General features: G+C 37.0%; 1 protein-coding gene across 15 annotated transcripts in view; it reads left to right on the top strand.

Moving 5' to 3' along the window:
* Positions 1–16,595, top strand: part of SCMH1 (Scm polycomb group protein homolog 1) — a 200,242-nt gene that overhangs the window by 41,136 nt on the left and 142,511 nt on the right. For 8 of the 15 annotated variants that reach the window (XM_057546738.1, XM_057546707.1, XM_057546749.1 and 5 more), the window contains exons 2-3: positions 4,670–4,747; positions 12,565–12,694. The exons of 4 other annotated variants lie outside the window; for them this stretch is intronic. In XM_057546738.1, the coding sequence (XP_057402721.1) occupies positions 12,682–12,694 (13 nt within the window). In that variant the 5' untranslated portion in view covers positions 4,670–4,747; positions 12,565–12,681. The remainder of the gene's footprint in view (positions 1–4,669; positions 4,748–12,564; positions 12,695–16,595) is intronic. 3 more of the 15 variants (XM_057546793.1, XM_057546731.1, XM_057546715.1) reach the window with 2 other exon arrangements.

The following is a 16,595-nucleotide window of genomic DNA, read 5'->3' as shown; positions in this document are numbered from 1 at the left end:
TTTTTTTTATGGCTGAATAGTATTCCATTGTGTATATATACCACATCTTCTTTATCCATTCATCAACTTAGGTTGTTTCCATATCTTGGCTACTGTATGAAGCGTGTGCTTCTCAGTATGTATATTATACTTTAACAAAAAGTTCTTTTTAAAGTATTTAGCACAGAACCTATCACGTAGTTGGTTCCCTTCTCCTATGATGGTTCCATTTTTTTTCCTAACCGTTCAGTTTCTTTGTTCTGTTATGGTTCTGTCTCCTAATTCCAATTTTATACCTAGGCGTGTTTAATAAATATCTACTGATGGCAGTTCTAATTGGCGTAGTTGAAGGAGTTTAGGTCATTCAGACAAGGTGAAATTGAATGTCTGACCACTGTGGTCTAGAAATAAGTCAGGAATATGAAGTTTGATTTGATGCTATTTTCTGATCTTTAGGTGATTTGATATTTTGCTTTTAAATGAAAATTAAATGGAGATTTTTCTGATTTGTGTAATATGATTTTATCTGGTAGATCAGCTTTATTATTGAATTTTTTCATGGTGGGATATTGAACTTATTCTGTTATTTCTGGCACTTTTAATATAAGCCCACCATAGTGTAGCAGGCTTTGAAATGGTCACTACCACACCCTGTAACACCTTATATATTTTGCTTAGGTTCTTATCACTGACAGAGAACCATACTTACTGTTTTTACCTTATTGTTTTTGTAATACAAGTATAGAAATAGAACTTGTATATTTGGATATTTATGCAAGATCCTGTTATAAAAAACTTAGAATTGTTGAAAATTCAATTTTAAAAATTGATAAAGTTCTTTTTTTCTGCTAGGTAATACATGGGATATAAAGTAAGCCTACCTGCCCTCAGGGAGGGCAGACTCCTCTAGGAGAGGTTTGTGAGGTAGGCAGAAAAATTTGTCTACATTTGTTTTTGTTCTTTTGGATGTTGGCCTTTGAGAGAAGGTTTCTGATAGAGATACTGGCAAGCCTCCAAGTTACAGAGAGTTGTGGTGATGATTGTATGGATGCCAATGTAGCCAAGAGACAGAGAACTGACTATGATTTCAGCAGTGATCAGTAATACTGCGAAGAGTTAGGGAAGTGGGGAAGTAATTTCTGTCTGTTGACACTTATTTATATTAATTCATTAACATAGAGAATGTAATTTAACCTTCACAAAGCCTTTGGAGTAGACACTACTACTTTTGCTTTAAAGATACAGAAATTGGGACTTCCCTGCTGGTCCAGTGGTTAAGAATCCTCCTTCCAGTGCAGGGGACGCAGGTTCAATCCCTGGTCGGGGAACTAGGATCCCACATACCACGGGGCAGCTAAGCCTGCGCACTCTAGAGCCCACGTGCCACAACTAGAGAACCTGCGTGCCACAACTACTGACCCGCGTGCTCCAGAGCCTGTGCACTACAAGTAGAGAGAAGCCCGTGTGCCGCAAAAAAAGATCCCACATGTGGCAACGAAGATCGCACGTGCCGCAACTAAGACCCGACACAGCCAAATAAATAAATAAATAAATAATTTAGAAAATAAATTAAAAAATAAAGATACAGAAATTGAGGGCCAGAGACATTTAGTAACTTGTTCAAGTTTACATAGCTAGTGACAGAGTTGATATTCAAATCCAGAGCCCATCTGTACTACATGCTGTGTATAGATAGTAACATTATCCAAATAAAAGGATGTGTTTATCAGAAGATAGTCTAGCTTGGAAACATGCTAAATGGGAGGTCATAAAGAAAATTGATAGCAGGTTCCATCTAGGACCACCCAGGAAAGGGAATGCTGTGACTCAAGGACTTAGTTTCTTGAAAGTCCCTGTGAAGCTGTTTGTGTTCCTGTTGTGAGATGGTTGAATGGAGCTGTCAAACCCTGATGCAGATCCACCTGTTGCTTGTTTTTTTTTTTTTAATTATAATTGTGTTAAAATATATATAACATAAAATTTATCATTTTAACCACTTTAAGGCATTAAGTACATTTACAGTGATGTATAGCCTTCACTGCTGTCCAACTCCAGGATTTTTTCATCATTTCAAACAGAAACTCTGTACACATTAAATCATTCCCCCCTCTGCCCAGCCCCTGGTAACCTCTGTTCTACTTACTTTCTCTATGAATTTCCCTATTCTGGTTGTCAAGTATAAGTGAAATCAGACAGTAGTTATCCTTTTGTATTTGGCTTATTTCACTTAGCATAATATTTTCAAGATTGATCCATGTTGTAGCATGTATCAGAATTTTATTCCTTTTTATGGCTGAATAGTATTCCATTTTATGTATATGCTGCATTTTGTTTATTTATTCATTTATTGGTGGACACTTGGATTTTTTCTACCCTTTCACTATTGTGAATAATGCTGCTATGAACATTAGTGTACAGGTATCTGTTTTAGTCCCTGTTTTCAATTCTTTTGGGTATATACCTAGGAGTGGAGTTACTGGGTCATATGGTAATTCTATTTTTTTTTTTTAATTTTTTTAAATTTTCTACTAATTACTGTCATTTTCTCACAAATAACAAACAATGAACAATTGTGCGATTCATGGCTAGTTAGGAGCCAGGAGTTTAGGTCTACTTGAAGCTTCATTGAAAGCACTTGGAAATACAAAATAGCACCGCGGGCCAAAAGGAAATTGGATTGGACCAGTTGTCCCTAAGATAGACCCTAATTATGTTAAGAGTAAAAGGATTCCATAATGTGAGGCACCATTGAAACACAGGCAAATTCTGGAATGCTTGAAAGGGCAGAAATCTTTGAAGGCAGACGAATCCAGCCTACCAGGGAATATGGGCCTGGAGGATCAAGCCTCACGACTCCACGAGCAATGACATGCAGACACTCTGCAGTAGAAGTGTTGATGGGTGGTAAAAAGTGTGGTGCCCGGGCATTACAGCAAGAGAATGGTCACCTTCAGAACCTTGAAAAGTACAGTAGTACAGCACAACAGCTGGCATACAGGGGCTGGCATCAAGTGAACAGGCAAGAAGAGTTACCGACTGGAGGAGGGAGAGGACAGGGGAGATGGTAGAGCTGAAGGATCATCAGCAATAGGAGACGGAGGGCAACCTGCAATTTCACTCATGCCTGACGTTGATGGCACAGGTTCTGGTTCCTTGCTGGATTCCATTCTATCTACCCTCTTGAAAAAAACGATCCAGTGATGTCTGGGTAGTAGCTTGTCCGCAAGGTAATTCTATTTTTAACTTTTTAAAGTTTTCCACAGCAGCTGCACCATTTTTTAGTCCCACTAGCAATTCACAAGGGCTCTAATTTCTCCACATCCTTGCCGACACTTATGATTTTTCTTTTTTTTTTCTTCATAATAACCATCCCAATCATCCCAATGGGTGTGAAGTGGTATCTCATTGTGACTTTAACTTGCACTTCCCTAATGATTGATGATGTTGAGTATCTTTTCATGTGCTTATTGGCCATCTGTATAGATAAATGGAGAAATATCTCTTCAGGTCCTTTGCCCATTTTTCAGCTGGGTTGTTTGAGGTTTTTTTGTTATTGAATTGTAGGAGTTCTTTATAAATTCTAGATATTAGTCCCTTATCAGATAAACGATTTGCCAATATTTTCTCCCATTCTGTAGGTTTTCTTTTCATCCATGTGATAGTGCCCTTTGATGCACAAATTGTTTTTCATTTTGATGAAGTCCGATTTATCTTTTTTCTTTTGTTGCCTGTGATTTAGATGTCACATTCCAGAATCATTGCCAAATCCAGTGTCATGAAGATTCTCCTCTATGTTTTCTTCTAAGAGGTTTATAATTTTAGCTCTTAAGTTTTGGTCTTTGATGCATTTTGAGTTAATTTTTATATATGGTGTAAGGTAAAGGTTCATCTTCATTCTTTGGCATGAGGGTATCCAGTTTTCCTAGCATCATTTGTTGAAAAGAGTATCCTTTTCCCATTGAATGGTGTTGGCACCTTTGTCAAAAATCATTTGACCGTATATATTAGGGTTTATTTCAGAGCTCTCTATTCCATTGGTCTGTATGCCTGTCCTTATGCCAGTACCACACTGTCTCAATTACTGTAGCTTTGTAGGAGGTTTTGAAATCAGGAAGTGTGAGTCTTCCAACATTGTTCTTCATTGTCAAGATTGTTTAAGCTGTTTGAGATAGCATGTGAATTTTAGGGTGGCTTTTTCTATTTCTACAGAAAAGCATCATTGAGATTTTGATAGGGATTGTCTTGAGTCTGTAGATCACCTTGGGTAGTATTGTCATCTTAACATTAGTCTTCTAATTCATGAACGTAAATGTCTTTCTACTTCTTTCTTTAATTCTTTCAGTGCTGTTTGTAGTTTTCAGTGTGCAATACTTTAGTTTTGTGGCTGTTATCTTTCTCACAGTGAGTTAATAGAGTAACGTTCTGGTTTATCCATTATTATTTCATGACCTGTTAATGCCCTGAAGAATATGTTCTATTTTTAACAGAATCGGGGTTCTGAACTCAAAAAACTGAGGGAAGGATCCTGGAAACTGGAAACCTAACTAAATTACTACCCTTGGGAAGCCCTTCTAGGTGTTCAACCTGCTGGTTTCTTCTGATTAAAACCTAATTTCACTGCAGGTCTCCTTCGATCTACAGTAGTTCACATTTCTAATTTTTTTTTTTTTTTTTTATCTTTTGCTTCTAGATTTCTCCATCTCGCTAAGGAGGAAATTCCTATTGGGTATAGCTGATGGTACCATGCAAAAATCAGATCCTCGAAAAGGTCTGAACCTGTTCTTATATGTAATAGAAATGGAGAGTTACCTTCTGTCAGGCTGTGTTGTGTATGAGTGTATGTGTCACAAAAAGCTGTTTGAGTAAATAAAAAATCTCACCCTTTCTTGCCAACTTACCCTGCAATTTTCACATATCCTGCACGTCATTTATACAACTCTTTTATAGTTTGCAAAGTACTCTTCATGTAATTATCTCAAATAGTCTTTACTGTAAGCTTTTGAAATAGGGACTGTTGCTATTCCTCTTTTATGGAAACAATGAAGGGTTAAGAGACTTATTCCAAATGTTGTTACTATAAACTGCAAGATTTAGTCCTGAATTTTTTGCTTCTAAATCGTACCCTTCTCACTACATCACAAGTTCATAATCATTATTTAGATTATTTAGTTCATATCATTAGTCAGAATTTAATAGATATGTAAGTATGGATGCTCTATGAACATTGGAAATAATATACATAAAAGTTAAAATAATATATGAAAAAGTTAAAACCCCTTTATGGGTGTAAAATATAATTAATAAATCAGATCTTGATATTGAATGTTTAAATATAATCTTTGGGATGATACCAGACTCCTTATTGTGTACATACCATTGTCTTATTATGGCAAATGAGGCTCTTCGTTTGCTGGTACTTACCTTTGTATTCTCATCTTCCTCAGTTCCTGTCATTTGTCTCTGTAGCTTACCCTACCACTTTCCTTTTACAGCAGCTGCTGGCTGTTGTCCAAACACATGGTCCATTTCCATGTCTTAGTACCTTTATACTATAATCCCTTTGCCTCAAATGCCTATTCATCTTTCTTCTGACAATCCTAGCTCAACTTCATGTCCTCTGTGAAGCTTTTCTCCTCTCCCCAAGCAAAGTCAATCATTCCTTTCTCTTTTCTCAGAGCACTTTGTATAGCAAATCTCTCTTATAGCAAAAATCACATTGTATTATGATAGTGTATTTGAGTTGCTGTCTATCCTACTAATCTGTGAGTTCTTTGTGAGCATAGACTGGGACTTATCTTAACACTCAGTGTTATCCTAGACTTAGCTACGTTTTGTTTAATGAATGAAATAACAGCTTTCCTTGAAGGATCTGTACACTAGTCTAAGTGGAAGACTGACCACGTAAAAAATACTCAGAAGTTTATAACTATTTGTAAATAAATATAGTACATACTTGAAGTAGAATAGTGGAATGATCACAGCCAGGCGGAGTTATTTAGGGAAGGATTCCTCTAGATCAGGGATCAGTAAACTATGGCCCATAGGCCAGATCCTGCTGGCTGCCTGTTTTTGTAAATAAAGGTTTACTGGAATATAGCCATGTTCATTTGTTAATGTGTATGGCTACTTTCATGCTACAATGGCAGAGATGAGTAGTTGTAGCAGAAACCATATGTCCCATAAAACTGAAAATATTTACTATCTGGCTCTTTACAGAAAGTTTTCTACTCCCTGCTCTAAAAGATAGGTTTTGAACAGAGGTATGAAAAAAAGAGGAATGTGAATTGATGAAGCATGAGTGTGCATCATAATGCAACAAAAACAGCCATAGTAGTAGGAATGCCAAGTGGGAAAGTTTGACTGTAATCCAGTTTGTCAGCGAGAACTGTGTTGAAGAGATGAAATGTCAAGAATGCTTTGGATTGAGAAAGAGGAAACATAGAAATCTAATGAAAAGAAGTTGTCAAGTAAACACTCTGGGCCTATAGTAAGAAAGTTTCCTAAGTAGTAGTAGGGCATGATGATGATGATGATGAAGGAGAAGGAAGCAGCAGTACAAATTAATGTTGATTGAGCATCCACTGTATGCCAGGTACTGTTCTATGTGCTTTATATGTATCCTAGTTAAACTTCTGCAACTGTAATAAGCTAATTGCTGCTGTTGTCTTTATTTTGCAGATGAGGAAACTGAGGCACAGGGGGTTAAAGTTACTTAGCCAAGGTTATATAACTAGTAAATGAGAGAACCAAATCTGAACCCAGGCAGTCTGTCTGCAGAGTCTTCATAGTAGAGGAGGGAAATCTGGGGATATTTGGTAAAAAACAACCATAAGCTTGGAGTAAGGTAACTAGTCTTAGTAATTAGGAAGTGTGCTCTCCCATCATGAAAAAGAGAAAATGAACAGACTATAGAAGAATAGTACTGGAAGGCAGAGGGTCCAATTAGAAGAGTGTACTATGGATTCATCAGAATGGCAGGGAAAAAGAGGCAGATTCATTACATAGTGAGACACGTTATACCATTAGTCATTGAGTTTAACCTTGGTGAGGCCAGAAGGCAGTTAACTTTCCTTGCACACATGAAAGCTGTCTTAAAATGCCTGAAGAGCTGGCTTACTCAGTTGAGATAGAGCTTAGCAATGGTTTTCAAGGAGCTAGAAGGCATTCAACCTCCCCACAAGTATATTACAGTCAATTCAGTGCCCACTCTACACCTGAGTATATTAACAGCCGATGGAGGTGTCAAATCATAACACACCATTGCATTTTGTTCTGTGTTGTTCCTGTAGCGGAACTTGTTCCTGTCCAACCCCCATTACTACTGTGATAAAGATTTACCCGCTTGGACCACTTTTCAAAAATGTATGCATGTATGTATTAAAGTAATATATATGCAGTGTAAAAAAATTACCAACAGAAGTATACCAAATGAAAAGAGAAAGTTTCCCTCCCATCACCATCTTGCTCTCTAGAGAGAACCTCTATTAAAATTTGGATGTATGTGAAACTACTGTTATGGATGGAAGTGTTCTGGGATTCCCTCATGGTTGCTGAGATAGAAAAACTATTGAGAATCACTTCCCTAAAGCCAAGGTCCACTGCCAAGAATGGAAGGAACTTCCGGGGGAGATGTGGGATCTTCATCACTAGAAGAGTAAGCAAAGACTTGGTAGGGATGTTAGAAAGAAGATTCAAGCATTGGCTAGGGTTAGTGGAGTTAGAGGCAGGGAGAGGAGGAGGCATTGAGCTAAATGACTTTTAATATTCCTTTCAAACCTATAGTTCTGTGTTCATACCAACAGACTGATTACCCCAACAGACTGAGTGGAGGACAAAGTGATAAGAGAAAATCCAAAATATAAAATCCAAATTATAAATGTTTACAAGTTACTTTGCAGCAAACATTGAACTTATTTTTATAAAGATTTCTTTTAACTAACCATTGTGGTGTGTTCAAAATGTACTTAATTTTTTATTAAAAATTCTGTTTACACTTAACCTTTCACTACTGTATTTACTGTGTAAAATGAAGGTGGCACACATTGTTCATTATTCCAAAGAAGGAAGATATTTCAAAGTATCTGCCAGGTTAAGCTGTGGTGCATAGGGAGGAAATAATTGAGCTGGGTCCCTAGTGCTACTCCCCCTTCGGACTCACAGTATAAAGGAAATTAAAGGGGACCTTAATGTCCCCTTTAATGAATAGTGAAGTTCAACCCCTTCCTTTTCCAAATGAGGAAAATAAAAACCAAAGACGATATCTTACCAGCTCAGAGTCTCACAGTAGCCTAGCTGGACTCTCAAAGATTAGCAATAAAGTATATAAAGTACCTGCCACAGTGCCAAGTATGTGGTAGATGAAGATGCAGAAGGGAAATAAAATCATGGTGATGGTACTGATACTGTTGTTATTTCTTCTGCCCCCCCATCACTCTTCTGTAAGCCTTCAGAGAGAAAGTTGGTAATGTAGATATGTACACTGTCCATGCTGCAAACCTCAAGTTGCACAGTGTTGTAATGATGAAAGCAGGAGCTCCATACCCCCATAAAATTATAGGCTCTCAGATTTGGGCAGGACCTTTAAAGGTTACCTAGTCCAGCCTCCCTCATCCTTCTCATGATTTAGTATTTCCACCAAGAGGTTATCTTACCTCTACTTCTACGCCCTCAGTGATGGCAGATTCATACCTTCCCTTCCCAGAGAGTTCATCCCACTGTTGGATACCTCCGACTGCCAGCAAGTTCCTCCTAGTAATGAGCTGAAGCCTGTCTACCTATAGCTTCCACCCACTGATCCTAGTTCTCTCCCTTGGGGTAATATTGAACAAGCAAAGCAAATCTCTTCTCTACGTGAGAACGCTCCAGATATTTGCAAACAACTTTCCTGCTTCTCCTGAGTCTTCTCTTCTCCTAGTTAAACCTCCTCAGTTCCTTAAACCCTCAGTATCCTTGTTGCTTTCCTTTAAATGAGATTGTATGCCTGTATCTTATTCAGAGTCTAGGACCTCAATTGGAACATGAAGCTCTACCTTCAAAGTGTTCTAACTGGGAGTAGGTGATCCCGTAGTGTCATCTGCTTCATTCCCAATATTGACTGGAATGACGATGGTGGTGATGATGGTGGCGCATTCTTTATTTCATGATAACAGATCCATATATGTCTTCCAGGAGGTATGATGTGACACCATTGGTACCACTAAACTTCTTCCCTGTTCAAGAAACATGAGGCAGAAGCATTCTAAAAAACGTTAGCTTCTTCTGTGTCCTGGATCACACCTCCTGGAAAGGTTAACATTATACATAGTTGAAGTCTAGTAGGATTGCCTGTAAGACAAAGGGAGTTATGGCTTTTCTGCATTTTCATTAGCCATTCATTGCTAGCAGTTTTGCTTGTTAAAGGAAATATTGATGTTCTCTGGGGTTCTTCTCTCTGTGTGCAAGTGCAGAGATATATAATTGCTATAGAGGGAGTGGGGGTAGGGATGATCGCTAAGACGAAATCTGTTCCATCTTCTTTGTTCACATCTGCTACATGCACAAGACAGGATTTATTGCTCTCTTTGAGAAAGGGATTGCCTAGCTTGCTTCCTCTCCCCCTTCTTCTGGCAGATCATCCCAGAGGAATATCACCATCTCATCACCCTTATCTCCGAATGGAGTAAAAATAAATGAAGAAGAGCTGGAGGCAGAGAATCAGCTGAGAGGCACTAGGAATACTTTCTAACAAGAGGGCATGGCTAATCAGTGGCACAACCCAGACCAGTCCCTTTTCTGTCTCCTGCCTCCCCTGTAGCTTGTCCTCCGTGACCACAGTGGGACAGGTGTTCTGCTTCCAGCTTTTCTGTTTTGATCTCTGCTTATCAGCATAGGATTATGGTTTATTAAAACCACAGTTGCTCTCTACCACTGATGCAGTTCTGTCTTGTCTTAGTGGATTTTCCGAAGTACCTTTGATTTTTCTATTCTCCAGTTTTCATTTCTGAGGGAAACATTCCTCCTTCCCTGTTCCCTTCTTCCCTTCCTGCCTATCCCCACTGTCTCATTAGTATGTGCATGTAAGCCTGCATTACTTCTTTTATATTTTCCAAGCTCTATGAATATTTGAAACATGGTACCTATGGACATCCTCCACTTAATCTAGTTTTACCTCATTAAATCCCAGATATGCCTCATATTATTCAGCGTACAGATCAAGCTCATAAGCATCAGTGCTTCAGTTTTACTGTAGTAAAATGGGTAGACTGTCCAAGCTGGGCTATTTTATGTTAGAAGCATTTGTTAAGATTTATTTTTTGTTAGTTTTTTTGCTTTTGTTTTGTTTTGTTTTTGAGGAGAAGGCAGTGTAGTTAAGAACATAGTTCAGGTTCAGATCCTGGCCTTTCTACTGACTGTAACCTTTCAGAAAGTTATTCAACCTCTCTGAATATTATTTCCTCATTAGTAAAAAGGGGTAATGATACCATACTAAGTGGTATCATACTAGTGAGTATTCAACAAGATGGTGTTATTGAAATACTTAGCATGATATCTGGTACATAGTAAACACTTAAAAATAATAGCTATATAATGTTAATAATTAATATTATTACTGTTGTTAATATACAATGATAATTTACAACTAAGTTTTTTCTTAATATAATACATGAAGAATTTTTTTGACTTTTCCTTGCTTCGGGGGATGCTCTATTGTGATTGTTTTATCACATTTTGAAAGGATGCTTCCATGGCCTTGTAGATTTTTCTACTACATACTATCTTTCCCTCAAGTGTTTCCAGAAATACCAGAGTCTTTATGTTCTCTAGATTTGCACTACCCAATACAGTAGCCACTGGCCACATGTGTCTATTTAAATTTAAGGAGCACTAAGTACAATTAAAAATGCAACTCTTCAGTCACACTAGCCACATTTCAAGTGCTGAATAGCCCCATGTGGCTAGTGGCTACCCATTGGATGACACAGATATAGAACATTTCCATCATCACAGAAAGTTCTATTGGACAGCATTACTTTAGATATTACTAGAATATGCTCTTGTGCTCTTTTCTTAGAAATCAAAGAGGGTATATTTTCTAGAATTCCAGAGATTACTCTCTTAAATGTTTCAGTGCTCCAGACATCCATTTTAAGGATTCAGGTTACTCTTCTTACTCCAGCCCCTTAGTGTCATTAACTGTCTTTTGGAATTAATACAGGCACTTTTACTTCTCCTGAGAAGAATGCATTACCAAAGTTTTTAAAGGTCCCAGTCTGCAATAAGAGGAGGCCAAAGGAAGAAAGGACAGAGCAGAAGTAATTCTAGCAAATTACTAGAGAATCCATACGTGAATATGAGAATCCATAGGGGCTAACTAGTAACAGGAGGTTCTAATGTCCTATGTCCTTTTTGTAAGTACATACATTGTATTAGTCAGGATCTGAGCTTTCCCTCTGAGAAAGGTAGTAAACAGCAAGTTTTCCTTTAATGATCCCTGTTATCTTTATTATGCACTTTTAAAGCCATTTTTTCATTTGCTCTTCACAGCGACCTAGTGAAGCAAGTAGCATTGGGATGAGCATCCCTATTTTACTGATTTAGAAAAAACAGGTTCAGTGCAATTAACAACTTGCCTAAAATCGTCAAGGGAAAATAGTCTTGTGATTCAAAACAGGATAAAATTTTAACTTCCAGTTTGGTTTTCTTTTGTTGTTTTTATTTTGTTATGCTCTATTTTACCACCAATCAGACTGTAGTAAAAGGAAGAGTGAAGATTCTTTAGGACAACTTGAAAACTGAATAGTGTTATATGAGGTACTCTCAAAGAACTGCTATAACTTCATTTGTCCTATGACCATGTGTATTAGTGTGTTTGGACTGCCATAACAAAATACCACAAGTGGGGTGGTTTAAACAACAGAAACTTATTTTCTCACAGTTCCTGAGGCTAGAAGTCCAAGATCAATATGCTAGTGGGGTTGGTTTCTGGTGAGACTTCCCTCCTCAGCTTATAGACAGAGCACCTTCTGGCTTTCTGGCTATGTCCTCACCTGACCATTTTCTCTGTATGTGTTCGTGGGGAGGGTGTTGAGAGACAGAGACAGAGACCAGTCAATCTCTGGTACCGCTTCCTTTTCATTAGCACACCAGTCCTATCAGATTAGGGCCCCACCCTTATGACCTCATTTTACCTTAGTTACCTCCTTAAAAGTCCTGTCTCCAAATACAGTCACACTGGGGGATTAGGACTTCAATATACGAATTTGCGGGGGTGGTACGTAATTCAGTTTATAACGCCGTGTTAATGTATTTTTAGTATCTTTTGATTTTTTGGCCTAACCTGGTTAGTTGGAAATTTGGTATTTGCATGGGAACAAATGTGGCAAATATCTATATTTTTTATTTCTGTGAATATTGAGGCTTAGTTCAATTTAACCTGTGGTACTTACCATAAAGTACTATCCAACCCTGAGATATTCTAATAAGCAAAAACATTATATCTAAATGTCCTACTTTTCTTATAATGTAGTCCAATTTGTTAGTACCAGTAAAGTCTCAGTCCTTTACAGGGTAATAAGTGTCCCCCTTCCTCCCACCCCCATTTTACAGATGGAGAAATTAACATACAGAGAAACTGACTTGTCAGAGGTCAGAGCAAGGTATTGGTGGATCCAGGGGTAAATCCCAAACCTCTTAACTCCCTGACCAGTTTTTAGTCCATTGACTATGCAACCTAGCGGTAAGTATATTTTTACCCCATCCTGGAGGTAAGAGGGGTTAAGAGACTTGGCAAGGAGTGAATTTAAGGAATTCCTCACTACTAATTATGTCACTCGTTATCTTTTTCTTTTAACCATGGTGTCTTTTTTGTCATTAGCATCAATTTTCAAGGTTGCAAGAGGAGGTTGGAAGTTTTGCTTTTTAAATACCTAAAAATATTTCTATAACAATTTCTATAACATATTATAATATTATAATAATTATAATATTTAATGTATTATAATATTATAACATATAATAACATATTATAATATTTCTATAACAATATTTCTATAATAATTTCTATTATTTCTATAATTTCTATAATATTATAATATTTCTATAAGAGATTATTATTAAGAAAGGAAAGAAAGGAAAACTTATTATTTAATGAATTTGTTCTCTGTGTTAGGCACTGTGCTAGACACTTTGTATTATATTTCTTAAATGTCATTAAAACTTGTCATTTCTGGAAGGTATGCATTCTTGCCTTTTTTTATAGTCATATTTTTAATAGTATTAGTTGAATTTAGTAGAAAACTACCTTACAAACTTCAGAGTTTAGATTCTAAATAAAATTTTAGTATTGTAGAAACGAAGAACCTTATCAGAAATCTTTAAAGATAAGATCTCTTTATGTTTAAGCACAGTTTTCTAGTTTATTGTGTCTTAACCCTTACTTGGTTTTTACTTAGGTGGGATGACTTGTTTTGTCTGAGATTAAGTCAAGCTTGCTCTTCCACTTGACACTAAAATCATATTTTCTGTAAAGCCTTTTCTTCTACCTCTACATCTGAAATAGTTAGAATTTTTTAAATTACTAAGCAGGTTGAACAGCCAAGCCATGTGGAAAACAAGGGTTTAATGAGCCTCCAGAACCAAGATCCCATGGGCCAGTAGTATATTCTCTCCTCCATCCCTCACCTCTGCTTCTTGCCCATTGGCTTCTTGCTTGTAGATCTGCTTTCTCAGATATAGTAAAAATTATAGCCACTGACAATGACCACATTTCACTTTTCTTATCATACCCTTTGCATGCCTTCTGCTGCAGCCACATTGAACTACAGTTGGACAACATGGCACTGTCCAATAGTAATACAATGTAAGTCACATATGTAATTTAGATTTTTCTAGTAGCCACATTGAAAAAGGTGAAAAAATAAGGGGGGATTTAATTTTAGTAATATATTTTATTTAATCTACTATATCTAAAATACTATTTTGACATGTAACCAATATAAAAATACATAATGAGCTATTTTATATTCCCTTTTTAATACTCAGTCTTCAGAATCGGGTATATGTTTTACAGTTACAGTAAATCTCAATTCAGACACTAAAGTTTTATCAGAAATACTTGATCTGTATTTAGATTTCAAAAAAATCTATCATTGAAAAAATAGATTCTCATACCCAGTTTTGTTCCAAACACACTTAAAAAATTTTCCCAATAACTGCACCAAATGTCAATTTTTGAATTTAAGTTAATAAAAATTAAAGCAAAATTAAATTTAGTGACACTAGCCACATTTCAAGTGCTCAGCAGCTGCATATGGCAAGTGGCTACCATGTTGGACAGAGCAGGTCTGACATAGTGTTTCGTGACATCATTTCTTTCCTTACCTAAAATAATTATGAAAAATTTTAAACACAAATTCAGTTATGATACCCTAATATCTTTTGTCTCTGTCAGCAATTTTTAAGCCTGATCAAGTTTGTAATCTTTATTCATGATTTAGAGAAGAACAAACATAGCAGGTTACTAGAAAGACTGGCGACATCAAACCAGGAGAAAATGCAAACACTTGGAGTGGGACACTGGCCAATGTGACTAGAGTGTAGTGGAAAAGGGAAAAGTCATAACAGACAAGATCACAGAAATGGCAGTAGCCAGATCCTGCCTAGCTTTGTAAGGCACCCTTCACTCAGTGGGAAGTTATTTGAGGTCCTTAAGCAGATAAATGACATTATCTGTCTTGTGTTTTAAAATGCTCACTCTGACTTTTCTGTGGAGAATAGGTTGGAATAGGGCAAGAGTAGAAGCAGGAATACAAGTTAGCAGGCTGTTGTAACGGTCCAGATAAGAGATAATAGTGACTTAAACTAGAGTGTGAGTGGTGAAATTAAGAGCAGTGGATGGATTTGGGATATGGCCTGACAGAAACTACTGATGGATTGAATTTGAGTGTAGAGGAAATAGAGACATCAAGGATAATTTCAAGGATTTTTAGCTTGAGGAGCTAGGTGGTGGAGATGCCATCTACTACTTTGGGGAAGACAAAAAGGAGAACAGCTTGGCAAGAGATAGGGTTCTGTTTCAGCCATGTTAAATTTGAAATATCTGATTGATAACCATGTAGAGGTGGCCTAAAGGTAGTTGTACGTATATGTAAGCATAGAATTCCAAGAAGAGGCCAGTGCTGGAAATATGAATTTGGAAGAAATCACAGTGGAGTGGTGAGCAGTAAAACCCTATTTGAATGAGGACATAATGTGAGGAAGTGAGGAGGCAATAATTTATTGCCTTTAAGACAACTCTTAAAATAAGTTTTCCCATGAAGGAGAGCAGAGAAATTGAAAGATATAGCAGGAAGCATATATGTGGAATTAAGAGAAGGTTGGGGGAGAGCATGTTTGTTTGGGATTTTTGTGTGTTTGTTTTGATAGGAGATGATGGAGCAGTAAGAATACTGATGCAAACGATCTGTTAGAAATGAAATACTTGCAAAGTCGTTAAGAGGATGATAGGAAATGGGATCTAGAGAAAAATTGTAGGGTGGACTGTTGACTAAAAACAGAGACGCTTCATCCACAGCAGCAGAAGAAGAATCAGAAAGAATGATGAATAAGTAGATTCATTCATTCACCAGATATTAACTGAGCACCTGCTTCTGTACTATGCTTTGGGGATGTACCACTAAACAAGATCAAGTCTGAATCTTCCTGAAATGAGTGGCATATAGAAGGTTCTCATCTATTATTTTTGTTTTCTCAATGAACGCTGAATTAACGTCATCCCCTAGGAGTGAAGGTGAAGGAGGGAATATTTGTAGTATGAGGAGAGAGAAAAATATATGAATTTATTTTTTTGGAAAGGAGAAAAGCAGACATAGTAGGGAAATGTGGTTTGATTTCTGGACAGTGTTAAGTAAGTAGCATTTGAGAATTGTAGCCATGAGTTTAGGGTGAGACCAGTAAGCTTGCACTTGTTTTTCTTTAGCACTCGTGAGCTATTGGGCTAGGCATGATATAGGTGGAGAAGTGGTTTTCACCAGAGTTAGGGTTGAGGCTTTACTAGGCAAGTTTCACAAAAAAAAAAAAAAAAAAAAAAAAAGAGGTGGGAAGGAGTTAAGAGTATTTGCCATGGAATGATTTTAGTGAGGAACCATGGAATCTGAGCTGGGTAAGAAGAGAAGTGAAAACATGATGGGTAAATAATGGTGAGAAAGTGGTGGGGTCAGTAGATGAATCTAAATTTTCAAACAAGGAAAAGGTATTTCCATTATAGAAGTAATATATACTCTGTATAGAAAATTTGAAAATATTTGAGGTTAGAAAGGGGAGAAAAACAGTACCACCATCCAAAGATAACCATTTGTTTATATTTGCTGTGTTTACTTCTGTTTTTTTTTTCCTGGCGATAACTTTTTAGGATTGTGTTAAGTTTGCTAGGCCTTCCATAACAAAGGCTACAGATTGGGTCATTTAAACAACAGAAATTTATTTTCTTAAAGTTCTGGAGGCTACAAGTCCAAGATCAAGGTTCAGCAGGGTTGGTTTTTTTCTCCTCCGCTTGTAAATGTCTGTCTTCTCTCTATGTCTTCACATAGTCTTTTCTCTATCATTGTCTCTGTCCAAATTTCCTCTTCTTATGAGGACAC

The sequence above is a fragment of the Balaenoptera acutorostrata genome, chromosome 1 (genome assembly GCF_949987535.1).
Source record: "Balaenoptera acutorostrata chromosome 1, mBalAcu1.1, whole genome shotgun sequence".
Classification (NCBI taxonomy): Eukaryota; Metazoa; Chordata; class Mammalia; order Artiodactyla; family Balaenopteridae; genus Balaenoptera; species Balaenoptera acutorostrata.
Note: the sequence above shows the minus strand (reverse complement) of the source record. Positions and strands in the feature narration are given on the sequence as shown.